The sequence below is a fragment of the Cyanistes caeruleus genome, unplaced genomic scaffold, assembly GCF_971803275.1.
Source record: "Cyanistes caeruleus unplaced genomic scaffold, bCyaCae1.hap1.1 HAP1_SCAFFOLD_89, whole genome shotgun sequence".
NCBI classification, from domain to species: domain Eukaryota; kingdom Metazoa; phylum Chordata; class Aves; order Passeriformes; family Paridae; genus Cyanistes; species Cyanistes caeruleus.
The window spans coordinates 1,204,175-1,232,000 of record NW_028255894.1 but is presented as its reverse complement, the minus strand read 5'-3'; the positions used below and the strand labels follow the sequence as shown (position 1 = coordinate 1,232,000).

At 54.6% G+C, this 27,826-nt stretch overlaps 1 protein-coding gene across 1 annotated transcript; it reads right to left on the bottom strand.

Moving 5' to 3' along the window:
* Positions 1-25,087, bottom strand: LOC147646648 (serine/threonine-protein kinase pim-1-like). Its single transcript, XM_086873158.1, has 7 exons — positions 25,076-25,087; positions 3,523-3,889; positions 2,822-2,998; positions 2,418-2,565; positions 2,012-2,228; positions 1,330-1,464; positions 1-1,043 (listed from the first exon to the last, which is right to left on the bottom strand). The coding sequence occupies exons 1-4, from the start codon at positions 25,085-25,087 to the stop codon at positions 2,459-2,461; spliced, it is 663 nt and encodes a 220-aa protein (XP_086729284.1). The 3' UTR covers positions 1-1,043; positions 1,330-1,464; positions 2,012-2,228; positions 2,418-2,458.
* Positions 25,088-27,826: the final 2,739 nt, after the last annotated feature.

The window sequence follows — 27,826 nt, the reverse complement described above, 5'->3', positions numbered from 1 at the left end:
TCTGAGGATAGGAATAACAGCTCTTTATTAGAATTTATAACCAGGCAAACAAACAACAATAACTACAGCATTAACAAGAAAACAGAACCAGGGGCCCCGTGACAGCTTTCTCGGCTGAGACGGGATGGAGGAGAGGCTTTGTTTCACAAACCCCCTCGGGCGGGCAGTCCCGGTGCTCCTGCAGGGCTCTGAGGAACACTCAGCTGGAACAGCAGGGATGAGCTGAGATCCTGGGCCGGTGGCTGAGGTGGATCAGCAGCTCCGCGGCGGTGCCTGGCACTGCCACACGTCCCGGCAGGACAGGGGGTGCGAGGCCACCAACAAAGAGGGGAGGAGGAGAAGCAGCAGCAGCTCCGTCTGGGTGATGGTGAAATTCCCTTCTCCCCACCACAACAACTCTGCGCCCGAAGTGTCCTTCTCCAAAACTGAAGAAAGCCCACCAAACTGTCGCCACCCTCCTTTTTTTCCTGCCCCCTTCCCTCCTTGGTCCCGGCCAAACTCTTTGTCTTTTTTCAAGCACCCACCAAGTACCCACAGTTAGGTTTTACCCCAAACTAATGGGTAAAAATCCTATGGGCAAGCCAGAAATAAAAAAGAAAGACACCTAACCCCCAACAGTCCCTGAGACTGGGGCTTGGCTTTCCTCGTGGAGAGGTGCATCAAGGAAGGCTGCAGTGTGATGGAGACTGTGATGGGCTGGGAACTCACTGGGGGAAAGGAGGGAGCAGTTGTGAAGTAAAAGGCAGGTGGGGGACAGAACTGTTCAGAGAAGGGCTGAGCTACAGCTTGAGCAAGCTGAAAAATGTCATTTGGGGTCATCCCAGATGGATTTCATTTCAGAAGTTATGGAACAAGTTTAATTTTTGGGAGGTGTCATGTTTTCCCTTGGTGGTGGACACTGTGCAGACTTGAGCTGCATTGCCAAAATGCTCAAGTCTCTGCTGCAGGTCACAGCGTTTCTTCTTTGGCTGATCCCGGCCCGGTGCTGAGCCCAGCAGAGCCCTGGCAGAGCCCAGAGCAGCCTCAGCATCCGCAGAGCCCGGCTGCAAGGAGAGAAAGCAGAAACCGCCCGTCAGCTGCAGGCTCCTGTCCCCTTGTCCCAGCCAGCCGCGGTGCCCAGGCCATGCTGGCCGTGCTCAGAGCTGGGCCCAGAGCTGCCCATCACTGCTGCCTTGGGGAGCAGAGCAGGAGGGCAGGACATGTGCCCAGCCTGCAGCCAGCCACGGCAGATCCAGCCCCTCAGCAGCTGCCCAGAGCGGGATGCTCCTGTGCCCGCTGCCATCTCCCAAAAGCTCTTGTCCCACCCATGCCAAGGAGATGAGGACCCACCTCACACCATCCGCTGCCACAAGAAAAGCTGGTCCCAAACGATGTCCTCAGTCTTCTCCAAGGGCACGGCCCATCCACGCCACAGCTGGTCCCAAGCACTTCCTGATCCAGACTGGACCCCACCTGGAACGCTTCCTTTAGAAAAACAAACAACAAATTAATGAAAATAGGTTACAGACAAAAAGGGGAAACAAGAAAAATGGTAAAAAATCTTATGTCTGTCAGGAGCTTGAGGAAGGCCCAACCCCTACATTCTGGGGAAAAACCCACCCATGGCTGAGGGAAGCCCATGCTTTCTCCCTTCCCCCCTGCACTGTCCCCCAAAATCACGGTGATCCCAAAGCAAAGCAGGGGAGTGGAGCAGCCCAAGCCCTTCCTTGCCTGCACAGCAAAGCAGCCGTGCTCAGGTTCTGGAGTCCCACCTGTGCTCCTGCCATGGGGGTTTGTTTGTGTCGGGCTGGCTGCCCCAGCCCCAGCCCGGGGCACGGTGGGTGCTGGGGGCTGTTGGCAGGGCCAGGATCCCACTCCCATTTTGTAACCACCCCAGCCCACGTCCCCAGCCCTGCCAAAAACCAGCTGGGCAGCCACTGAGGAATCAGTTGCATCTGCCCCAGCAAAGGGGAAACCTTTGGTTCCCGGCCAATGCACAAATCTGGGAGCATCCCCCTGGGTCTGGACTTACCTGAAAATTCCCTGTGGAGCCTGGCTTTGAAGAAGGTGCCAGAATCAAAGTCCATCATCGCCAGCTCCCGCTGGCCAGGTGGAGGAAGAGGTTGTCATCCTTGCTGCTGTCCTCCATGTCTCCAGCAGCAGCAGCAGCCCCACCTGGTACAGCTTCTCCAGGGGCTCCTTCTTCCCTGGGGTGACACCAGGCTGTCAGGGTTCTGCCCAGGGCCCGGCTGTCAGTGAAGCAGGACAAGCAAAACCAGCTCAGATGGTGCCCACCAGTGCTGGGCAGAGCAGCTCAGCTCCAGCACAAGGGCTGTGTGTTCCCATTCGATGACCCCAGTGCAGTGACACAGGCAGGACAAAAAAGTCTGGGTTTCTTTGCTGCTGATTGCCAGGGCATGTGTGGAGCTGTAACTTACCAGGTCCCTGCATCACTGTGCCTGTGGCTCTCTCCCTTCTTCTAGGGCTGATGAATATCCTGCATCCAGGGATCACAGGACAGGTCTTCTAATGAGGGCCTGTCCAAGGAGTTCAGGGATAAACACCACCTGATCAGAATCTGGCAGTCTGGGGAGAGAAACCACAAACCACTGGTCAGTTGGAGAAGGCTCCTGTCAGCTTTGCCCCACTATTCCCGTGCCCAGGCCACGCTGGATGTGCTCAGAGCTGGGCCTAAACTTTTTCATCAATTCTTTGCTTTGGAGGAGAGCAGGAGAGCAGGACATGTGCCACCTCCTCAGCAGCTGCCAGAGCGGGATGCTCACGAGCCCGCTGCTGTCTCCCAACACTGGTGTTCCCCCCGTGCCCAGAGATGAGGATCCACCTTGGGAGAGCCGTTGTGGCAGCGGGAGCTGGCCCCATCTGATGTTCCTGCCCCTCCTGAAAGGGTGCTCCCCGCAGACCATCTCGTGCAGCAGGATGCCCAGGGACCAGACGGTCGCTGCCTCGCCATGGTACCACCCGAAGTCGTTCCATTCCGGGGGGCTGTATGACGGTGTTCCTATGGAATATGGATGGAGCTCATCAGGGGGATGCTGCTGCTCCCAGAGCCTGGCCCCAGCATCCCTGGGCATGTGGGGGCTGCCCCAGTGGCACACGGGGTGACCTGCTGCCCTCTCCCAGCACCTGGGACTTGGGTACAAACTTGGGGTTGGAAAAGAAGCCACTGGTGCTGGAAGAGGGCAGCAGAAACCCTGGCAAGGCCCGACCATGACACACAAAGGGAAATACCCACTCAGTGCTGGGGAAAAACCACACCCACATCCTCCCTGCTGGCATTGCCCAAAAAATATCTTGAACCAAGGCAAACCAGGTGAGCAGAGCAGTCCAAGCCCATTCTCACCTGCACACCAAACCAGCAGGTGAACAGGTTCTGGCTGCCCCTCTCTGCTATCCCCACCCATGGGGGTTTTGTCAGGCTGGCTGCCCCAGCCCCAGCCCCAGTCCTGGGAGAATCCCTGCTGCCACACCCAGGTTGGGCCAGGAGATGCCAGGACCAGGATCACCACCCCTGTGTGGGCTCACCTGCAAATTGAGTGTAGGCTGTGTCCTGCAGGTAGGTGCCACAGCCGAAGTCAATCAGTTTTGCCTCGCCGGTGTCCAGGTCTACCAAGACGTTCTCAGGTTTGATGTCTCGGTGCAGGACCCCGCAGCTGGTGCAGTGCCGCACGGCCGCCAGCACCTGCTGGAACAGCTCCCGCGCCTCTTCCTCGGACAGGAACCTCCGTGCCCGAATGAAACGCCGCAGGTCCTGACACCGCTCCGGGCGCTCCAGCACCATCACGATGGTGTTGGGGAGCTCAAGCCATTCCAGCAGCTGCACCACACCGGGGAAGCCTGTGGACACCTTGTCCAGCAGCACTATCTCCAGGGGTGCGCTGGTGCCGTCGGGCTGCGGGAGGAGCACGGTGCCGTCAGTGGGGCTGAGGCCGTGCCAGGGCTCGGGAAGCCCTCAGCCAGCCCGGGATGCTCTGTGCCCTCCGCTGGCCCCACGCCCGCTCTCCCTGCAGGTGTCCTGGCGGCTCCCACCCTGCCGGGCCCCGGCTCATCCCCGCCCGGCACGGCCCGGCTTCTGCCGCTGGCCCCGCTCACTCACCAGCTCGCCCCAGTGCCGGACGCGGTTCCGTGGCACCTTTTTGATGGCCACCTGCAAGCCAAAGGGAACAGCGGATTCAGCTCACCGCCCACCGTGTCCAGCCCCATCCTCCTCCTCCGCCCCCTCCTCCTCCTCCGCCCGCCGCCGGCCCCTCTGCTCACCGGGAGTCCGTCCGAGAGCCGAGTGGCCGCAAAAACTCTGCCAAAGCCGCCGCGCCCCAGCAGTGAACCCACTCGGTAGCGCTGCTGCAGGGCCTGCTGCGCCTTCCCTGGGGAAGAGACGCGGCCGTCAGTGCTCGGCCCGGGGCCAGGAACGGCCCCCGAGCGCTCCCCGAGCTCCCCGGGCCGGGCACCCGCAGGCGTTCCCTCATTGGAACGCGACAGCGGCGGAGCTCGGGCCGGGGAAGCCGCAGCGGAGGCGGCGGCAGCGGCCGCACCGCCTGTGTCCTCCGCGGGCCCCGGGAGGAGCCGGGGCCGGGGCCGGGGCCGGGGTCGGCCCAGGCGGAGACAGAGGGCGGCAATGCCGCCCCAGCCCCTGGCACTGATGCCCGCCCAGCACAGCCAGAGCCAGGCGAAGAGGAGACCTCGGCGGGATGGGCGGAGACGGAGACGGGGCCGGGGCCGGGGACGGGGCAGCCCCACCCGGGGCCGGGGGCGGACCGGGGGCATGGCCCGGGCGGGCACGGGGAGAGGGAACCTGGAAGAGAAGGGGACACAGGAAAAGGGAGACGGGGATGGGGTGCGGGACAGTGGGAGAGGGAGAGGAGAATCGACGGAGTCAAGAAATTCGCTTTTTTTCTGCTTCCACTGCTGCTGCCGCCGCTGCTGCCGCTGCTGCCGCCGCTGCCGCTGCAACTGAAGCCCCGGGGCCGTTTGTCCCCGTGTCCGTTTGTCCGTTGCCCGCTCGGCCCCGCCCCGAGCCCCGCGCTCCCCGGGCAGCCCCTGAGCCTGGCCAAACACGGCAACTTTGCCCTGCTGAGCCAAGAGCCAGAGTCTGGACTCCTGCACAGGGGCACAGCAATGCCCTTGGCTGCTGCTGTGCCTTGTCCCTGCTGAGGCTCAGACACCGTCTGAGCACATTCCCTGAATGCAGAATTTGTACCTGAGCCAAGCACTGCACTTGTGTCTCCAGCATTGCTTTCCAAGGAAAACAGGGCAAGGCAAACTGGCTATAGCTCAGGGTATTTTACAGTGTCTAAAACTTGCCAAGTCTCAAATCTTAGAGGTGAGAGCCATTTGGAATGAATGGGATGGAGAAACAGTGCAAGATGGAAAAGGGGAACATAAAAATAAATAGAGAAAAATAGTAAAAAAACTTAGTGGTTGTTTCTTTGGATTTTATTTTAATTTCTTCACAAAGCTATTTCAATTTTCCCAGAATCTTCTCCCCAGTCTCGTCTGTTCTTTCCAAAAACCTGTCCTGGAGAACAAGGCACAGCTCCTGTCACAAGATGTGCCCCCAGCTGCAGCTTCTCTTGGCTTCCCACACTGTGAGTGCAGCACAACTCTTGCAGCAAAGCAGGACAAATGTTTGAAGAACTTGACAACTTGTTCTTTCTTTTCCTTGTGCACAGGGGAGCTGTGCCATTGGTGAGGTTTTCATTGTTCCTCTTCTACCCAAAGAAAACATGATGGGCTACCAGGAACTGTTGGAGAATACAAGCCTGGCTGAATGTGGAGAAAGAATCTCCAGAGCCTGCAGCCAGCAGTGGAGAGCTCATCATTCCAACAGCCCCCTGGACATCTGGAAAGTGATCTGGAACATGAAGATGGGCTGACAGAGGGAGTTTGTTTCTGTGTTCAGTTGAGATGATTCTACATCTCTTGCAGTGGGAGAAATCAAGAGCACAATCAGGTGATGATAAGCAGCAGAACATGATAAGCTGGACCTGTCAGTGGATGAGAGAAAGAATGTGAAAAGGAGAAATGCAGGGAATGACTTGGTGAACTTTGTGTGTAAGAAGGGTCATTTTTTCCTAATAATTCCCAATTCATTCCCCTTGCTTTTATCCTTTTAACAAGGCCAATTGCATCTCAGATTCCCCAGGAAATGAGAACCCTGGGCTTGTGGAACTGCCTGAAAGGTGCCCTGTTCCTTTTTCTTCTGCTGCTCAGAAGAAACAATGAAGCGAGTTGGGGAGTTCTGGTTTTTCTTTCTCCTGGTGGTTTTTTTCATTTTATTTGCCACTGCAGAGGCAATTTCTGTGATGACCTCTGCCAGTTGATTCTATTTCAGCAGCAGCAGCAGCAACAGGGCTGTGTTTGAGCACTGCAAATGTGATCTGTGTGGCTTTAATTCCCCTCGACTTAGTGCTGAGGGACTTGGGAGCATTTTGATCTCTACTGATCATGATGCCTGAAACAAAAATCCTGAGTTCCCTGTGATAAAAGCACAGTGGGTAGCACTGATTGAAAGAGGCAATTGCAGCTGTACTGCTAAAATTCAAGTGGCAAGCAGAAGAAGGGAAGAGCAGCCGGGATCTACAATTGCCAAGGCCAGGGCACCAACAGCCTCCTGCTGTCACCTCAGGGTGAGTAAAACAGGGCTGAAAACAGCGCTGGAACCCGATCCTTTCTTCCTCTGAGGTCTGGCTGAGGGCAGCAGAGGCGGGCCTGAGGAATCAGGGCTGTTTGCGGGGGATTGTTGCTGTAGTCCAGCATTGCCCTGGCAAAAGCCCTGGGGAGCCGAGGCAGGAGCAGGTGGGAAGGGCCGGCGCTGCTGCTGCTCCTGGCCGGGAGCCCCGGCCGGGCCGGGCCTGCGCCCGCTGCGCTGCGGCTGCTGCTGCTGCCAGAGCCGGGCGGGACTCGGGGACAGGGAATGGACACGGGGGGACAGCAAAGGCCTTGGGGGCTGCAGGGATGTTGGTGCTGGGGCCAGCGCCAGCACAGAGCTTCAGCCCGCAATGAACCCCGAGGGAAACGCTGGGGAAAGGCTCCATTCAGCCTTTCTTTACTCGGCCCTGTGAAGGGACCGAAATAAAAGGAGAGTGAGCAGGGCCCGACCCCTTCTCCTTTGGGAGGAGCCCCTGGGGCTGTGAGGGGCTGTGAGGGGAAATGAGAGGTTCTGTGGGGCCATGAGAGGTTCTATGGGGCCATGAGAGGTTCTATGGGGCTGTGAGGGGAAATGAGAGGTTCTATGGGGCCATGAGAGGTTCTATGGGGCTGTGAGGGGAAATGAGGGGCCATGAAGGGACATGAGGGGCTGTGAGAGGTTCTATGAGGCCATGAGAGGTTCTGTGAGGCCATGAGGGGTAGTGAGGGGACATGAGGGGCTGTGAGGGGCCAAGAGATGTTCTGTGGGGCCATGAGAGGTTCTATGGGGCCATGAGAGGTTCTATGGGGCCATGAGGGGCTGTGAGGGGCCGTGAGGAGCCTCAGCCCTGGCAGGAGGGGTCCCACCATGTCCCCAGGGCAGAGCAGCCGTGAGGGGCCGCAAGTGCAGATGTGGCAGCAGAGAGGGCTTGGGGCACCTCTGGGAAGGGATGAGACTCTTCCCCAGCTCCAAACCACACTAAACCCACCATTAAAAGGATTTTCCATCTTTAGAATCCACTGGCAACTTGGAAAAGACAGTACAGTTTAATCCTGGTGGGAAAAGCAAGGGAATTTTCCCAGTGAGAGACATCCAGCCATTTTTATTCATGTCTAAGATTTAAAAGTCTTGACAGTGAAAAGTAATACTAATAAATAATAATAACAACAAGAACAAGTTTATTTCTTGAATAATAATTCTTCTGAATCCCAACAATCAGCTCAGAAACATGTTTTTGTTTGTAATAGATTAGTAGTAAAGAAATAAACTGAAAAAGATTTCATTTGTAATTCAGATGTGTTTCATCCTTCTCCCAGTTTCTGGTCCCCTTCCTCCAGGGTCATTTCCTTTACTCACCCACTTTCTAATAGGTAGAAGGGAGTTAAGCACATTGGAAAAGACAGCAGCTCCTGTTTCAAAGGGAAGCAGCCACCACTCCAGGGAACCTGAATTGCCCCCAGGCACGTGTGTGCACTTGAAGGGTGAGCAGGTGTTGGGGACAGAGATCTCAAACTCCTTCTAAGGCTGTGAGAAACCCACCAGTGGCAAAGTATCATTGTGGGTCAGCTCCTGCTGAAATTCCATTCCCCCACACCCTCCAAATGGGCAGGCAGGGCTGGGCTCTGGCAGGGTTCAGTTTTGAGTGCCTTGTGCTCCCTGGCATGGAAGTGATCCTATGAACTCTGGTACTGATGGATTGTGGAATGGCTGCTGAAAGAGGAGGGGGAATCTCAGCAGACAGGAAAGTCTCTTCTTCTCCCTTCTCCCTGCAGAACCCCTTCTCCAAAGAGAAATGCCTGTGCTGGGTTTCCATGGCACCCCTTCCCTCAGCCCAGTGTCTGAGCCACTGTGTGCTCTGCAGGACCAAAGCCAGAGGAGTCCCAATATCAGTCACCCCACGGTCCCCACACAGCAGGAGAAAGCACTGCTTGCAGTGGGGCTGCTGATCTGTGACTCGTCCTGGTTCCATCCACCCCACTCCTCTCAGCCACAGGCACCAGAAGGATCCCAGGAAAGCCACAGTGCTCTACCAGATGCCAGGAGCACTCCCTGCTGTGGCCTCAGGGATGCTGGGTGACCTCGTGGATGAGGATCTGTGGCTGGTGATGGAATGTGTGGATGGAGGCCCTTGACAGGAGGTTGTTGGAGACACGTGTGGGGCTGAAGGAGAGATGGCAGCTGTCAGTGGGGAGGGCAGGGACCCCACTTGTGAGTCCATTGCCTTGGACACCCTCAGCCACAAGATGTCCAAGGAGTTACACAAGGCTTTGGCACTCTCAGCCTTCTTTCCCCCAAGTTCCTGCTTTCTGTACATTGACAGTAGAGAACCTTGCTTGTTTCTACAACTAGAATAAAGGTCCAAGATGGAACAAGCCTTGCTGGTTTTAGTCAGAAGCATCAGTGACCAAAAGTTGTATTTCCATTGGTTTGGTCACATCTTTGTTCCTTCTCAGTGTTCAGGCTGGGCTGTGGGGTGTCCTCATTTGCTGCATTTTCTGAGTTCCTCTTGGATCCCTTGAGCAATAGGTTGTGCCCTCTGAGGATCCCTTGTGCTCCTTGGTGACCCAGGAGAACCTTGCAGGCGGTTTTTGGGGGAGCTGCTGCTGTGATGTCACAGGAACGTTGCCGTGTCCTTGTGGTGTTCCCGTTGCTGTGGGGCACAGAGGCCTCAGTGTCAGAGCGGCTCTGGGCACCTGCTCATTGCCTGAGGATCCTCCTGCCCGAGGCATTCTCAGCAGCCAGCCCAGCCCCTGACGGGTGTCCTTCTGTCCTGGCAGGGGGACAGACAGTCTGCAGATGTGTGCAGCACAGGCAAAATGATCCAGCAAGTGGTTGTTGCAGTTTGCACTCTGCACTCTGGGGCTTCTGATGGGTATTTTTTAACCCACTGTGCCCCTAAGTCGAGGATTTCCCCAGGTGCACCATATGTGCCTTTGGGATTGCTGTGGGCTTTCCATTCTTCCTTTGGAACAGAGGTGATTTTGAAAGAAAATTGCCATTAAGATGCCATTTATTTGGGAAAGCTCCTGCCAACAACTTCTTAGAAAGGGGTTATTTTTGGCCAGCAGGGTGTGCACAGCATTTGGAATGGAGCCTGGGGGGGTTCTGTTCCCCAAGAGGAAAGTCTGTGGCAGTGAACCCTGGCATTCCCTCTGTTTGCTGATCCAGCCAAAAACTGGACACAGCCTTGTATTTTGTGCTGTTCTCTTGCTTGCTGTGTGATCCAAAAGGACTGTGGCTCCAGGAGGGAAGTTGTGAAAGCAAAATGCTCTCTTGGCATTGACTTGTTGTGTGGGATTTTCCAGCAGAGGCAGCTTTTTCTCCTAACAGCATCTGGTTCAGGTGAAGGTCCGCTCACACATGGATACTGGGAAGCTCCTTCGTAAGTGAGCAGCAAAGGAACCTTTGGTGTTCAGAGATCCCAGTTGTTCCCTTTCAACACCAGTATGAGCCCAGTAAGCTCCAGTATGATCCTTGTCACAAGGCAGCACTCCCAGGATGGTCCCAGTTGCCTCTGGCTAGATCAACCCAGTTAGTCCCAGGATGATGCCGTTGGCTCCCAGCGTGCTCCCAGTTGCTCCCAGTCACCCCCAGTATGGGGGATGATGTGCATGGTATGTTCCCAGTCACTCTCAGATACTCCCAGAATGAGTCCAGTCACTCCCAGTATGATCCAAAATTGGATTGCTGGGAGTCCTCATGGAATCCTGGAGACCATTGTGACACTCTAGGGCCCCATGGAACCGTGGTGACACCAGGTTGGCTGGGAGTGTTGATGTGCTGCAGGGTAGGAGGGCTCTGCACAGGGAGCTGGACAGGCTGGATCCAGGGCCCAAACCCAACAAGGTGAGGTTTAACAAGTCCAAGTTCCAGGTCCTGCACTTTGGCCACAACAACCCCTGCAGTGCTCCAGGCTGGGGACAGAGGGGCTGGACAGCAGGCAGGCAGAAAGGGAGCTGGGGCACTGATGGACAGCAGGCTGGGCATGAGCCAGCAGTGTGCCCAGGTGGCCAACGAGGCCAATGGCTCCTGGCCTGGATCAGGAACGGTGTGGCAAGGAGGACCAGGGCACGGATTCTTTCCCTGTGCTTGGCACTGGTTGGGCAGCATGGAGGGGCTAGAGCATGTCCAGAGAAGGGCAACAAGGCTGGTGAGGGGTCTGGAGCACAAGTCCTTTCAAGAGTGGCTGAAGGAGCTGGGGTTATTAATCAAAAGGAATAGGAAGAAATCTGGATCAGGAGGAGTAAAGAAAGCAAAGGTGAAGCAAAGGAAATGCTCAGGGCCATTTGGGGGTGGCTGCCAGGCAGCCCTGGCTCTGAGCAACAACGTCTGCAGTGGCACAGGAAACTCACAGCTCATGGGAACAAACTTTCTGTGTGACTTCAGAGGCTATGACAAACCTGAGTGGTTTCCCTCCCGTCCCCCAGCCCTTCCTGGCCCCAGGGGCTGATGGCATTTGTGCCCCCTCAGGTTCATCTCCCCACAGCAGCACCATGGGGGTGCTGACGCCTGCTCTGGGCAGTGCAAACAGGGGCTCCTGAGCCAGTGCTGCCGTGTCTGTGCCTGCAAGGATGCGGCACCTCTCTGAGCTGGGGGAGAGGCCAGGGCTGCACAGGGGGGATGTTGTTGGTAGCTCCATGAGGACGCTCTGGGACGCTGCCCTGGGGTGTCCAGCGCAGTGGGGATGGATCAGCCCCTGCTCTGCTGCTCCTTCCCGTCTCCCCCAGGGACCTTGCAGAGCCCCAGCCATGCTGTTTGCCCCCAGCCTGCCCACGGCCAGCCTGGGGCTGCTCACGGGGGTTTTCTGTGCTGAGCTTTGGCCTGGCCGTGTTCTTGAGAGAGCCTGGGCAAGGAGCCTGGAGCCCCCAGGCCCTGCCCTGAGGCGTCAGCGCTGCCCCAGCAGTGCCCATGGCCTGTCCCTGCTGCAGCCCCGGCACTGCCACCCCCAGGGCTGTGCCCGGCCCCGAGAGCACTCAGGCCCTGCAGCAACACCAGGGCCAGGAGGGCAGCGGGGCAGTGGCACGGGAGCAGCACTGGCAACACCAAGTGCTGCTGCTCCTGGGCACAGCTGCTGTGCCAGCACTGATCTGCCCCCAGCTCTGCACACAGACACTGCTGCTGCAGCTCCAGAGAAGGGAACAAAAAGGGCATCTCTGGAGAAAACTTTCCTGGGAGATCTTTTAATTCCTTTAAAACCACCAAGAGTGCAGCGCCTCATTGACATAGTCTTTGGCCACAGGGAAGGTGGAGAGAAACAAAATGAGAAATGGCACAGAAAATGACATTTTTTGGAGGACAAGATTTAAAAAGTAAAACAAAAAAGAAGAACCTCCAAAATGAAACCACTAAGAATTATCAAACATGACTTTTATTACATGTGATTTGCAGGAATTGGCCAGCATTTTAATGTTTTTTAAATTGTCCAGTCATCAGTGTCCACACTGCAGCCTTGAGCTCCTGGTTCCTCAGGCTGTAGATGAGGGGGTTCAGGGCTGGAGGCACCACCGAGTACAGAACTGACACTGCCAGATCCAGGGATGGGGAAGAGATGGAGGAAGGCTTCAGGTAGGCAAATGTACCAGTGCTGATGAACAGGGAGACCACAGCCAGGTGAGGGAGGCAGGTGGAAAAGGCTTTGTGCCGTCCCTCAGAGGGGATCCTCAGCACAGCCCTGAAGATCTGCACATAGGAGAAAACAATGAACACAAAACAGCCAAAATACAGAAAAGCACTTAGCACAATGAGCCCAAGTTCCTGAGATAGGATTTGGAGCAGGAGAGCTTGAGGATCTGAGGGATTTCACAGAAGAACTGCCCCAGGGCATTGCCATGGCACAGGGGCAGGGAAAATGTATTGGCTGTGTGCAGCAGTGAATAGAGAAAGGCACTGGCCCAGGCAGCTGCTGCCATGTGGGCACAAGCTCTGCTGCCCAGGAGGGTCCCGTAGTGCAGGGGTTTGCAGATGGACACGTAGCGGTCGTAGCACATGATGGTCAGGAGGAAATACTCTGCTGAGATGAAGAACACAAAACAAAAGACCTGTGCAACACATCCTGTGTAGGAGATGTGTCTGGTGTCCCAGAGGGAATTGTGCATGGCTTTGGGCACAGTGGTGCAGATGGAGCCCAGGTCAGTGAGGGCCAGGTTGAGCAGGAAGAAGAACATGGGGCTGTGCAGGTGGTGGCTGCAGGCTACGGCGCTGATGATGAGGCCGTTGCCCAGGAGGGCAGCCAGGGAGATGCCCAGGAAGAGGCAGAAGTGCAGGAGCTGCAGCTGCCGTGTGTCTGCCAATGCCAGCAGGAGGAAGTGGCTGATGGAGCTGCTGTTGGACATTTCTTCACTCTGGCCATGGAGTTCTGTTGAAGGAGGAGACAGTGACAAGTCAGGAGAGACTTTACTGAGCTATAGATGCCCTTCTTCCAGCCCTGTCCCTGCTGCTCAGTACCACCCAATTTTCCTTTTCTCAGAGCTTTTCCTTCAGCCCCGTGCCTGGAGCTCTGCTGGGATCTGGCCCCGTAGCTGTGATGAGAAGGGGCTCTGCCCATGGACAGTGAGGAGTCAGCTCTGCTCTGCAGCAGTGGGGTCATGGGAACGGGGTCAGGGGCCAGTCCTGGGGTTGGACTGCATCATCCCAAACTGCTCCTGAGGCAGAGGAGCCTGGCAGCATCTCCTGTCCCAGGGGTCAGGAATGGTGATGGCCAAAGGCAGTTTGAGAGGGTTTGGGTGTGCCCAGAGAGATCAGAGAGAAATGTGCAATGCAGGAGCATTGGCTGTAACTCAGTGGAGGGTGAGGGGAGCTGCTCTGTCACTCCATCTGTCCCCAGCTGCCCTTTCTGAGACTGAAGGCAGGCACTGTGTTTCCCTGGAAATCAGCCTGACACAGCTGAGAGCAGAGGGACACACAGTAGAGCAAACTGGTTCAGCCTTTCTCAGAGTCTCAGCCCCACTCCTGGCCAAGGACACTCCTGTCCCCAGTGTCCCCTGGAGACAGCTCACAGCTTGGGTGGCATCCCAAGGACACACCAAGGGTCCTGTCCATGGCACTGCTGGAGGAGAGTCGGGTCATTCCCAGCCTGCCAGCCTGCCCTGCCCAGAGCTCCTGGGGCAGAGGGAGCTGGGACATCCCATTGCTGTGCCCAGCCTGCACAGGAGGAGCCCAAGGGCTGGGCCTGCCCCTGCAGCTGGAGCTGCCATTCCCAGAGAGCTGTCAGCAATGCCAGGAGCACCTGGGCAAGGCAAGGAGAGAGAGCCAGGCCCTGAGGAAAAGCCTTTCCTTGCCCAGCCCTGCCCAGCCCCTGCCAGGCAGCACCAGTGCAGGACAGTCACCCTCAGGTATTTGCATTGAGACATTTGCTGTGTCTTGGCATGGGGATCTGTATAAAAGTAGTCATGAAATAGTTAGGTTGGGAGAAGACTTTAAATATCCCAGCACAGCTTGGTGGCAGTTTCCCCCCACTGCCTGCCCAGGGCTCTGCTGCCTGGAGCTGTCCCTGCCAGCAGCTGCTGCCCTGTGCCCAGGGCTGGACCCTGCCAGCACTGCCCCAGCCCAGCCCAGCCCTGGGGGCTCAGCTCTGCCCTGCAGAGCCCTCCCAGCTCAGGGCACTGCCCAGGGGCAGCTCTGGCTCTGCAGGCTCTGATGGCAATGGCAGAGCAACCCTGAGGAGGCTGGAAAAGGACACTGATGCTGCCTGTAAGGGGCCCTGTGCTGATTTCTGTCAGTGCCTGGTTAAGATCTGAGAATTTACTTTTTTTAATTTATTGCAACCTGTCATCAGAGGTTGAATAGAGAAATGAAATGAGAGCTGAATATCAATGTGCAATTTCCCATCCAGGCAACCCAAAGCACTAGATTAAAAAAGCACAAACTTCCCTTTCATGCAGCCCCTGATTTGCTGTAGTCCCTGTATAATTTACATGGTGAAATCCATGGGCAGAAGGGCTGAAAACACATTAGGAATCTCCTGTGAACCTACTGATCGCTCAAAGTAACAGTTCAGATACCTCAGGCATTGACAAAATTCACAATACCTTTAATAGTTATCCCTCCTCCCTGCCATTCTGAAATAGTAGGAAACTGAATACAAAGTCTTAGAAAAATGTCCTCATTTTTATCAAAATCCTTGTCTTGGAAATATTCTGTGACTGATCAGAAACCCTCAGCATGTCAGAGCTTTAGGAGCATTCACCTCCCCTCCACCAGAAATACTCTGAGCTGTACTCACAGAGTCTGTAGGCACTGGGGTGTTCCAGCTTTAGGAGATGCCTCCAGGAGCTGCAGCTGCATTGTCCTGCAGCCAGAGGCTTCCTGTGCCAAGGGCTGGCAGGGATTCTGCCCCAGGCACTTCTCAGCCCCTTCCCAGCCCTGACTGATTGAAGCTCTCTGTGCCTCTGGGCTGTGCCCGGGGTGGCTGCAGGCAGTGCCCCAGCCCTGCTGGGCTGGCAGAAGAGCTGCTCAGCAAGAGAAATGTGCTTTTGAAGCTCTTCTTGGTTTCCAGGAGCTGCCTCTGTGCCAGGAGCCCGGCCCAGCTCAGCAGCACAGACACAGCAGCAGGACTTTAATGAGCCTCTTGGGGCTTTGTGCTGAGGCCCTGAACATCAGTCCCTGACAGGGAGGGGAAGAAAGCTCTCAAGAACTCCAAGTCAGAATCCAACTCCAAAGTTTCTTTCACTTTTAATGGGTCCCACTGAGGGATGTGACTGAGAAAGTGTCCCCAGGCCCCAGGCAGAGCAGAGAACTGGAGGCACTGATGACAGCTGGGGACAAAGAGAAGCCAAGGCTTGGTGCCCTGGGCCACAGCAGCCAATGCTGTGCCAGCAAGGGCTGTGAGGAGACACCTTGTCCTGAGGCCCTGGGGCCTCCTGGCACAGCCCCAGCAAGGCTGGCCACTGTCACCCCCTTGGCCTGCCCTCAGCATCCCCCCTAGCCCACATGCCAGTGGCCTCAGGGATCTGCTGGAAGGAGTCCCTGGGGAGCCTTGCTCAGGAATGGCCCTGGGGGGCTCCTTCATGCTCCCAGGGACTGCAGCTTTTTCAAAGGACTTTGGCTTTTGCTTTGGAGTCTCTGAGAGCTTTGTGCAATCCTGGCCTCCAATTATCTGCTGTAATTAGTCCCTTGAGAGCCTTTGTCAGTAACAACACTCAGTGGGGCTCATTAATGCTTCAAGGTACTTCAGGTTCTTAAGGTACTTTCCTTTTTCCTTCCCACCCTGAGTCTCTGAGAAGTTTGTGCAATCATGGCCCCAATTATCTGCTTTAACGAGTCCCTTGGGAGCTTTGCATTGACACTTAGTGGGGCTCATCAATACTTTGAGATACTCAGGGCTTTTTCAGCTACTTTGGATTTTCCTTCCCACACTGAGTCTCTGGGAGGTTTTTGTGCAATCCTGGCCTCCAGTTCTCTCCTCCAAGGAGTCCATGAGGAGCCTGTGTTGGGGACAGACCTCAGTGGTACCCATTAATATTTGGAGACACTTTGGGTTTTTCTTCTGAGTTTGACTCCTGGAAAGGTTTGTGCAATCTCCTCTCAGGCCCTGAGGTTCAAGGGCTCAGCTCCAAATGCACCACAGGACTCATTAGGATCAAGCAAATCCTAACAAACCATGGCTGTGCCTTGATTTCCCTCTGGTCAGGTGCAGTTTCTAGGAAAGTTTCCTACAATACTTATGAAGAAATAGTTCAAAGAGCTTCTAAGAAATATCTGTTCCTATTTTAAAAGGTGTCTTTTTTTTTTACTGTTCTCTTTAGAGCAGAGGTGATTGCAGCATTCAGTGATGGATATTGATCCAGGGTCTCTCCTAAGGAGGTCTGGCCAGCTCAGAGAAGCTGTGCCTTGAGGTCTGACCCAGTGGGGACAACCTTGCTCCACATTCCCCAGCCCCATCCTGTCTCTCCTCACTCCCCTGGGACCTGCTTTGCTCACAGAACTGGCTGCACTCAGGCAAAGAGGGGTTTTCCTTCTTTGATTTTAGCAATCTAAAACTGCTGAGTTTCCCCATGGAAAACAGACACCCTCCTCAAGTGTGTGCCAAGGCCAAGGTGCCACCAAGGAGGTTCCCCTTCCCCAAGGCAGAGCCACACAAGGAATGTTTCAGACACACAGGGAGTTCTACAATAAACACAACCCCAGAGTTGGCTGAAGGCGGAATTAGAGCAGCTGCTGAAGGACAGACAAGCTTTGAACTCCTTGCAGCTGAAAGCACCAAGTGGGTTGTTGGGAGGTGTGTGAGTGAGGCAAGAGTGAGGGAAGGGAAATGCAGAGAGCCCTGGAAGTGTTTCTGTGCAGACAGGCTGCTGCAAGGGCAGCATTGGCCTTCTCTGGGGGGAACTGTGAGGGAGGTTGGGGCAGAGTGACCTCCCCAGTGACCTCGAGATGTCACACAGCCACCTGGGATGCCACAGCCCACTCAGTGGTGTCACACAACCTGCCCTGGGATGTCACACCACCATTCTGTGATGTCACATCTCTTCCTATATGCCACAAAAACACCTTGTGATGTCACATAGCCTCCTGTGATATCACACAGCCACATTTGATGTCATAGCTCACTCTGTGATGTCACAGTCAGCACTGTGATGTCATACAACCTGTCCTGAGATGTCACATGGCTCTTCTATGATGTCACTGCCCACTTTAGGATTTCATATCACCACCATGTGGTGTCACAGTCTGCTCAGTGATGTCACAACCCTCTCTGTGATATTCTCTATCTAACCTCTGGTGTCATAGTCCTCTCTGTGATGTCACAACCCACTAAATGATATCACCCAGGCCACACTGTGATGTCATGCAGCCACACTACAATGTCACAACCTGCACTGTGATGTCACAGATCTCCTCTATGATACCGTAGCTGCTCAGTGACCTCACACAACAAACTCTGTCATGTCACAGCCCCAGCTGTGACCTCACACAGCCCACTCGGAGATGTCACACAGCCACTTTCTGACATCACAGCTGCTCTGGGGCTCCAGGACACAGCCACAGAGGTGCTGCTGGGACACAGCCCCCTCTGGCACATCCCACAGCCCCTGCCAGTGCTGAGCCCCTGGCAGCTCTGTCTGGGCCTGCTCTCTGTGTCCCTGAGCTGCCCTGGCAGGGCCCCAGCCCTGCTGGGCTGTGCTCAGGAGCTGCTCCTGGCCAGAGCTGTCTCCCTGTTGTTATGGTCTGTTCCCATGGCAACATCTGCCCCATTGTTATGGTCTGTTTCCATGGTAACCATCACAGCCCCTGTTGCTATGGTCAGTCCCTTGGCAGCTCCATGGAGACCCCATGCCATGGGTGGTTGCCATGGACACCAGCTCAGGCCTGGAGCCAGAGCCCCTTGCCATGGCAACCATTTGCAGGCCCATCCCCAGGCTCATGGGATCACAGAGCCACACAATTGGCTGAGTTGGGAGGGACCCATGGGGATCCTCCAGTCCAACTGCTGGCCCGGCATAGGACACCCCAACAATCCCAGCCTGGGCCTGGCAGCGCTGGCCAAACGCTGCTGGAGCTCAGCCAGCCCTGGAGCTGGGAGCCTTCCCTGGGGAGCCTGTTCAGTGCCCCAGCAGCCTCGCGGGAAAAACCTTTTCCTCACATCCAGCCTAAACCTGCCCACCTCAGCTCCAGCCGCTCCCTCCACTCCTGGCCCTGGGCACCAGAGGGAAGAGGTTCCCGCAGCCCCCAGCCAGGGACCCGCTCCCAAGGCTGCTGCCATGGCAACCAGGCCTGGCACCAGCTGGGATGCTCGGTTTCCACGGGCTGGGCTTCAGGAATGGCATTCCCCAATTTCCTGCTCCTGCTGAAACCGCGCTGCTGCTCGCTTCCCTCCCACCTCCCATGGAAAGCACAAAAGGCAAAGATCCCAGGCTGGGATAAGAACAATTTATTGAGAACAGCAACGAGATAAGGCAAAAACAGGAACAGAAACAATTTTGGTAACAGAAAGGATAAGACAAACCATTCACAGGGAAAACTAAAACACCACCGACTGACTCTTCCTGAACATGCATTTCCTCCTGCCAAGAAAGGATACCCTTCTACTCTGGTGAGAGAGAGGGAGTCCTTTTCCTGCCCCTGGCAATGACCTGAGATGGGATTGAATATAATGGACCATGATCACAGTCTCACATTCTTTGATCCCACATCATGACATTGCCATGGGCAGGAAAAGGTACAGGTGTCTTCCCAGCATGGATCCCAGGGAACACGGATCACCAGGTCTCTTCCCAATGTGGATTCTCCATGGGCAGATGAAGCTGGAGAAGTGCACAAAGCTCTTCATGTATTTTGAGGCACTTGCAGGGCTTCCCTTACCGGTGCCTCCGTTGGTGTCTGCCAAAGTTAGACCTGTCTGAGAAGCTCTTCCCACACTGGGTACACTTGTAAGGCCTCTCCCCAGTGTGGATATGTTTGTGGGTATTGAGGTTGGATCTGTGGATGAAGGTCTTCCCACATTCCCCACACTCGTAGGGCCTCTCCCCAGTGTGGATGCGCCGGTGGGTGATGAGGTGGGAGTTTCGCTTGAAGCCCTCCCCACAGTCAGGGCAGCGGAAGGGCCTCTCATCCATGTGAATCCGCTGGTGCAGGAGGAGATTGGAGCTGGTCTGAAACCTCTTCCCACACTCGGGACACTCGTAGGGCCTCTCCCCAGTGTGGATGCGCTGGTGGATGACAAGTTGGGACTTGAAGCTGAAGCCCTTCCCACATTCCCCACACTCGTAGGCCCATTCCCCAGTGTGGATCATCTGGTGGCGGATCAGGCTGTTGCTGTGGCTGAAGCTCTTCCCACACTCCAAGCACTTGTAGCGCTTCTCCCCATCCTGAAGCTGCTCATGGACCACCAGCTCAGAGCCCCGGCTGGATCTCCGGCTGCCTTCCCGGTACAGGGTGGGTCTTTCCTCCTCAGAGCACCCTGGGATGGGTTTGGAGCCCTTCCTCCTGCGGGACCTCTGGGGATTTTCCTCCCCGTTGGATTCCTGTGCTGTGGAGCTGCTCAAAATTGCCTCTTCCATGAGGTTCTCCTGTGGGGATTTGTCCTCCCTGGTCTCCATCCTCAGCTCCTTGTCTGGGGGAGGAAGGACAAAGAGAGGATGGGATTTGCCTCCGTGCCAGAGGGAAGGGGAAGGAGATCCCCCCAGTGCATCCCCGGCAGGACAGCGTCGGCAGCGGGGTTGTCCTGCAGCCGGGGGCCAGGCTGGGCTGGGAGATGGAGCAGGAGAGAGGGAGAAAGGGGCACTGACTTCCTCCTTACCTGCCTGGGTGTCCTGGGGCATCTTCCTCTTCCTCACAGCCTCCTTCTCCATCCAGCCAAGGTTTGGGATTGGAAAATCCTGGTTCAGGAGAAAGCAAGGAATGAGCACGTTGAGTTTGAAGGTCCCTCTGTTCAAGTCCCTCTCTAGAAGTCACCAGGAATCTGGAGAGTCTTGGTTTGAAAGGAAAGGTGTTTGCTAAGGAAGGCAGAAACCTACACTGAAATAGATAAAAATGTAAGCAACCTTCCCCCTCTTAATTATTATAATCTTGATATCAAAGTGATCTCAGATAAAGATATAAGAATCGGAAGAATAATTCCTTACTAAAGAAATTAAAATGAAAATCAGCAGTACAAAACAAAAAAAACAACAAAAAACAACTCGCTGAGACAGTCAGAATACAACCTTACACCCCGTTGGTCAGGGTGCTGGTAGCAGTCTGATTAAATGGTGGCTGCAGTCCTCCTGGAGTGACTGATGTGGTTCTGTTGAAGCAGTGATCCCATAGGAGATTGTAGCTTACCTCTGAAGTTCCAGTGCTGTAGATGGGTCTGGTCTCTCCTCTGGGAATCCAGTGAAGAAAGACAGCCTGTGGTGCTCTGATTCCCAGATTATATCCATGCAGGAATGCTTGGCTCCTCCCCCTGGCTGGAGCATCTCACAATGGGATGATGTCATTTTATCAGTCCTGCAGTGAGACTCAATGGCCCATTAACGGAAGATATCCCCCTGGAGGAAGGATGGGTGGTGGAAGAGATAAAGAGCACTGCCCCACCTGGTTTTAACAGCTGGCCCATTAACAGAAGATATCCCCCAGTTATGTGGGAATGGGTGATGAAAGAGATAAAGAAAACTGCTCCACCAGGTTTTAATGGATCACGATAGAATACATACTTTTGGTTACATCTTGCATTGCAACCCAGGACATGGAGTCCATATAAACCTCCCAAACACCAAAACCCAGATTCAGCCCTGAAAATGCCTCCCAGGTGTTCCCCATCTCTGGTCTCTCCTCTTTGGTGTTCAGGGGTTCCTCCCTGTCCCAGCTGCTGGGGGTCACGCTTGTACTGGAGGTCTCCCTCTACTCAATCCATGCCCTACCCAGGCTGCTGGGAGTGCCAGGAATCTGAAAACTTTCCTCGGCTTCCATCTCCCCACTTAGGGATGCTGAAAGTTTTTGAGGTCCTAGGATCCCTGCTCCCCTTATTCTCTTCTTGGGGGTGCAGGGGGTCCATGGAAACCCACCTGCCCCTCTCCAGGCTGTTGAGGGTCCCGTAAATTGTGGCACTCCCCCTTTCTGGGCTCCCCACTTTGGGGTCCTCGGGGACACAGGGCTCTGCTCCTCCAGGCTGCCTCTGACAGCAGCTGCCACTGGGAACCTCCAATGTCCCTCTAAGGGGCATTTTCCACTCAGCTTTGGAATTCTTCATTCTCCAATCATCACCCCCCAAAAACCCAACCCAGAACCCCCTAGGATATCTGGGCTGGGCTCCCCCTCCCTGGTCACCTGTGGGATGGGGGGGTGATGATCCCACGGATAGGGGGTTGTGAATTCAGGGAGTGAATCCCAGCTCGACTGGGATATACTGAGCCTGAGATCATACTGGGATAATGTCTAGTTAAAGGACTTTTGGATTGGGTTCTTTTTCCCTTTGAACTGAAGATTGACGAGAGGGAGGCAGTTTTCTCTCATTCGGTCTCAGTTGTTTATTTTTTCTTATCAGCATTACAAGGTACAAAGAGCTACGTGCACTAAGATAGAAAAGAGGTAAAATGGCTGACAAAGATCTTCTTCAAGGTCTTTTATATGTCCATTTACCCAATTAAGAGATGCCAACTAAATTATGCTTATTAGTGACCCAATGACCCAACACCTGTGTGCTGCACTGTGGCATTTTTTACCCAATCACTTACTACTACCCAAAAACCCCTAGGAAAAGAACATGAAGAAGAAAGAAGAAGGACAAGAGACAACACCCTAAATCCTCCATCTTGTCTTTTGTTTTCTAAACTACTTTTTCACCCAGTGATTTAAAAAACTTTCTAATTTACACACTTACATTTTTCCTATCTAACTTTAGCATTTGTTTCCATGTATCACCATGAAAACATGCTCATGAATTTCATATTATATGAAATTCAGTGGTTTTTTTGAATCCTATAACTAAGTATTAGAAACAAGCGCACACAATCTGTATCTCAGACTCCAACAGCATAACAAGCACTTGACTGGGATTACTAGGACTGTCTGGGAATGGCTATGGACATGCTGAGGGCAACTGGGATATACTGGGAGTGTCTGAAACCATACTGGGGATGACTGGGAACACACAGGGAACAATGGGAACCATGCTGGCGACAACTGGGACCCCATGCTGGGGATAACTGGGAGTGACTGGGCCTGCACTGGATGCAACTGGGCATGACTGGGATCATGCTGGGAGCGGCTGGGATCATCTGGGGAGGGACTGGGACTATACTAGGGGGCAACTGGGTGAACTGTGATCACACTGGGAGGAACAGGGAGCAACTGGAACCATGCTGAGGACAACTAGAATCCTACTGGGATCACAGTGGGAGCAGCTGGGCTATGCAGGGCAAGACTGGGACCATACTGGCAGCAACTGGGACTGCACTCAGGGTGACTGGGAGTGGCTGGGAGCAACTGGGATCAGGCTGGAAGCACCTGAGGAGTGACTAGGAGCAACTTGGATAGACTGGGAGAGACTGAAACCACAGTGCAGGTAAATGGGAACAACTGGAACCACTCTGGATAATCCTGGGAGCAGCTGTGCCCATGCTGGGGTCATACTGGAATCCTACTGGAACTAGCTGGGATCATAATGGGAGTGATAGGAAAGGTGCCACCTCATGCTGGAGGTGACTGGGAGCAATTGGGCCCATCCTGGAAGTGCCAGGGAGTCACTCTGGCCGTGACTGGAATCATACTGGGAGGGCCTGGGTGTGACTGTAACCATACTGGGGGTGGCTGGTACAACAGCTCATACTGGGATTGACTGAGATTGTAGTGGGAGTGACTGGGATCATCCTGGAAGTGTCTTTCTGTAGATCTTCTGTCTTTCTGGTCTCTTTTTATTCTCCTTCCTATCCTACGTACCTGGAATATTTTTGGATATCTTAATGTTACCCAAAATCTTAAGGGTTAACACTTTTTAGGTTAAATGAGCTAACGTTGCAATGTTAATGCTTTGGTAAGAGTTTTATGTTCAGTTGGATGTTGTATTAAACCCTATGCCAAAGTTCCTTGATCGTCTATATTTTGCCAGTAGAATTTTGTGTCATTTTGACCTCTTAGCTCAGTTGGTCAGAGAATGGTGCCAGCATCACCGAGGTTGTGGGTTCAATCCTTGTGTGGGCCATTATATTAAGAGTTGGACTTGATGGTCCTTGTGGGTCCCGTCCTACCAAGAATATTCTTTGTATCTGTCCATGCTGAGAAGATCTGGTTGTTGTTTCTCCTGTGCACCAAATTCAAGCACAGGAACCTTTGGTTACCACCAGCATTGAAGTGTTCTGGGGTGTTACAGCCCTGCAGGCTCACAGTGGCCTCTTGTTTCCATGAGGCCCCACAGTGTCCCACTGGTCCCTTGGTTCCATGGGCCCAAGAGTGCCACAACGATCCCCTTGGTTTCACAACTTCCCACGGTGTTCCACTGGCCCCTTGGTTCCATAAGGTTCTGGAGTGTCACACAGGTTTATGGCATTTGTCCTTGCTGCCCCTCACATCCCACTGCCCCACAAAGAGCCCCGAGCCACCCGTGAGGGACAGGCCCTGCTGGGCCAGGCCTGGGCTCAGGGCTTGGCCTTTCTGCTTCCTCCAACCCAGCCAGGGCTGGCTCAGCATTGCAGTTCCCTGCTCAGAGCCTTTGGCTCCCGGCAAGCCTGGCCTCCAGGATCTGTTCTCACCAGTCCCTGGGGAGCCTTGGGCAGTCCCTGCCCTCAGTGGGGCTGATTGAAGCTCCAAGGGACTTGGAGTTTTGCTTCTGACTCCTTGAGCAGCTTCTTCAGCCTGAAGGAAGGACAAAGGAGGATCAGGGAGAGGAGAAGGAAGCATGAGGTCAAGCACTCCCTGAATTCACAGCCCCCCCCACCTCTGGGATCATCACCCCCCATCCCACAGGTGACCGGGGTGGGGGAACTTGGCCCAGATATCCTGGGGGGGTCCTTCTTGGGTTGTGCTTTTTGGGTGGGGATGTTTGGAGAATGAAGAACTTCAAAGCTGAGTGGAAAATGCCCCTTGGAGGGATACTGGGGGGTCCCAGCATCCCTAAGTGGGGAGATGGAAACAGGGGGAACTTTTTTGATTCCTAGCACGCCCAGCAGCCTGAAGAGCTCAAGGACCGAGCAGACAGGGGACCCAAAGTACAAGTATGAACCCCGGCAGCTGGGACAGGGAGGAACCCCTGAACACCAAAGGAGTGAGACCAGAGATGAGGAACTCCTGGAAGGCATTTTCAGGGCTGAATCTTGGTGTTTGGGGGGTTCATATGGACTCCATGTCCTGGGTTGCAATGCAAGATGTAACCAAAAGTATGTATTCTATCACCATTTGTTAAAACCTGGTACAGCAATTTTCATTATCTTCTCCATGACCCATCCCTCATAACTGGGGGATATCTTCTGTTAATGGGCCAGCTGTTAAAACCAGGTGGGGCAGTGTTCTTTATCTCTTCCACCACCCATCCTTCCTCCAGGGAGATATCTTCTGTTAATGGGCCATTGAGTCTCACTGCAGGACTGATAAAATGACATCATCCCATTGTGAGATGCTCCACCCAGGGGGAGGAACCAAGCATTCCTGCATGGATATAATCTGAGAATCTAAACACCAGAGGCAGTCTTTGTCCACTGGATTCCCAGAGGAGAGACCAGACCCATCTACAGCACCAGAACTTCAGAGGTAAGCTACAATCTCCTATGGGATCATTGCTTCAACAGTACCACATCAGTCACTCCAGGAGGACTGCAGCCACCATTTAATCAGACAGCTACCAGCACCCTGACCAACGGGGTGTAAGGTCCTGACTTTGTTGGTGGGTTGTTTTGTTGTTGTTGTTGTTGGTTTTTTTCTTTTATACTGCTGCATTTTCATTTTCCTTCTTTAGTAAAGAACTTACATTCCTTTTCCCATAACGTTACCTAAGAGCACTTTGGTTTCAAGATTATAATAATACGGAGGGCATGGGATGCTTACATTTTTATCCATTTCAGTGGTGATTTCTGCCTTCCTTAGCAAACACCTTTCAAACCAAGACACCTCAAATGCCCAGGTGACTTCTAGAGATGGGCTTGGTAAGAGGAACCATCAAACTCATTGTGCTCATTCCTTGTATTTTTTCCCAAACCAGGATTTCCCAATCCCAAACCTTGGCAAGATGGAGAAGCAGGCTGTGAAGAAGATGAAGATCTTCAATGACACCCAGGCAGGTGAGGAGAGATTCAGTGCCCCTTTCTCCCTCTCTCCTGCTCCATCTCCCAGCCCAGCATGGCCCCCGGCTGCAGGACAACCCCACTGCCGACGCCGTCCTGCCGGGGATGCACTGGGGGGATCTCCTTCCCCTTCCCTCTGGCACGGAGGCAAATCCCATCCTCTCCTTGTCCTTCCTCCCCCAGACAAGGAGCTGAGGATGGAGACCAGGGAGGACAAATCCCCACAGGAGAACCTCATGGAAGTAGCAATTTTGAGCAGCTCCACAATGCAGGAATTCAATGGGGAGGAAAAGCTCTGGAGATCCCACAGGAGAAGGGGATCCAAACCCATCCCAGGGTGCTCTGAGGAGGAAAGACCCACCCTGTGCCAGGAAGGTGGCCAGAGATCCAGCCGGGGCTCTGAGCTGGTGGTCCATGAGCGGCTTCAGGATGGGGAGAAGCGCTACAAGTGCTTGGAGTGTGGGAAGAGCTTCAGACAGAGGAAAACCCTGATCTGCCACCAGATGATCCACACTGGGGAATGGGCCTACAAGTGTGGGGAATGTGGGAAGGGCTTCAGCAGGAGCTCCCACCTCATCATCCACCAGCGCATCCACACTGGGGAGAGGCCCTATGAGTGTTCTGAGTGTGGGATGAGGTTTCACAGCAGCTCCAATCTTGTCCTGCACCAGCGAATTCACACGGATGAGAGGCCCTTCCGCTGCCCTGACTGTGGGGAGGGCTTCAAGCAAAACTCCCACCTCATCAGGCACCAGCGCATCCACACTGGGGAGAGGCCCTACGAGTGTCCCCAGTGTGGGAAGAGCTTCTCAGACAGGTCTAACTTGGCCAGACACCAACGGAGGCACCGGTAAGGGAAGCCCTGCAAGTGCCTCAAAATACAGGAAGAGCTTTGTGCACTGCTCCAGCTTCATCCGCCCATGGAGGATCCATGTTGGGAAGAGACCTGGTGATCCATGTTCCCTGGGATCCATGCTGGGAAGACACCTGTACCTTTTCCTGCCCATGGCAATGTCATGATGTGGGATCAAAGAATGTGAGACTGTGATCATGGTCCATTATATTCAATCCCATCTCAGGTCATTGCCAGGGGCAGGAAAAGGACTCCCTCTCTCTCACCAGAGTAGAAGGGTATCCTTTCTTGGCAGGAGGAAATGCATGTTCAGGAAGAGTCAGTCGGTGGTGTTTTAGTTTTCTCTGTGAATGGTTTGTCTTATCCTTTCTGTTACCAAAATTGTTTCTGTTCCTGTTTTTGCCTTATCTCGTTGCTGTTCTCAATAAATTATTCTTATCCCAGCCTGGGATCTTTGTCTTTTGTGCTTTCCATGGGAGGTGGGAGGGAAGCGAGCGGCAGCGCGGTTTCAGCAGGAGCAGGAAATTGGGGAATGCCATTCCTGAAGCCCAGCCCGTGGAAACCGAGCATCCCAGCTGGTGCCAGGCCTGGTTGCCATGGCAGCAGCCTTGGGAGCGGGTCCCTGGCTGGGGGCTGCGGGAACCTCTTCCCTCTGGTGCCCAGGGACAGGAGTGGAGGGAGCGGCTGGAGCTGAGGCGGGCAGGTTTAGGCTGGATGTGAGGAAAAGGTTTTTCCCGCGAGGCTGCTGGGGCACTGAACAGGCTCCCCAGGGAAGGCTCCCAGCTCCAGGGCTGGCTGAGCTCCAGCAGCGTTTGGCCAGCGCTGCCAGGCCCAGGCTGGGATTGTTGGGGTGTCCTGTGCAGGGCCAGCAGTTGGACTGGAGGATCCCCATGGCTCCCTCCCAACTCAGCCAATTCTGTGGCTCTGGGATCCCATGAGCCTGGGGATGGGACTGCAAATGGTTGCCATGGCAATGGGCTCTGGCTCCAGGCCTGAGCTGGTGTCCATGGCAACCAGCCCTGGCATGGGGTCTCCATGGAGCTGCCAAGGGACTGACCATAGCAACAGGGAGACAGCTCTGGCCAGGAGCAGCTCCTGAGCACAGCCCAGCAGGGCTGGGGCCCTGCCAGGGCAGCTCAGGGACACAGAGAGCAGGCCCAGACAGAGCTGCCAGGGGCTCAGCACTGGCAGGGGCTGTGGGATGTGCCAGAGGGGGCTGTGTCCCAGCAGCACCTCTGTGGCTGTGTCCTGGAGCCCCAGAGCAGCTGTGATGTCAGAAAGGGGCTGTGTGACAGCTCCGAGTGGGTTGTGTGAGGTCACAGATGGGGTTGTGACATCCCAGAGTTTGTTGTGTGAGGTCACTGAGCAGCTACGGCATCATAGAGGGGACTGTGTGACATCACATAGATGGCTGTGACATCATGACATGGCTTTATGACATCATAGACCTGTTTTTGAGGTCAAAGTATGTGCTGTGACATTACAGGGTATCTGTATGACATCACAGAGATGGTTGTATGACATCACTGATGGGTTTATGACATCACAGAGCTGGCTGTGACATCATAAAGATGGTGTGAGACCATTGAGCAGAGACTGACATCATAGATGGTGACATCACAGACCAGGATATGACATCACAGAACAGACTGTGACATCACA

Bases quoted from the DNA above. Each gene is read 5' to 3' on its own strand.
- LOC147646648 (XM_086873158.1), bottom strand. The intron at 2,999-3,522 runs GTGAGCCCACAC...CATATTCCATAG, and splicing joins AGCCTACACTCAATTTGCAG to GAACACCGTCATACAGCCCC. The intron at 2,566-2,821 runs GTGGATCCTCAT...TTCTCTCCCCAG, and splicing joins GCCACAACGGCTCTCCCAAG to ACTGCCAGATTCTGATCAGG.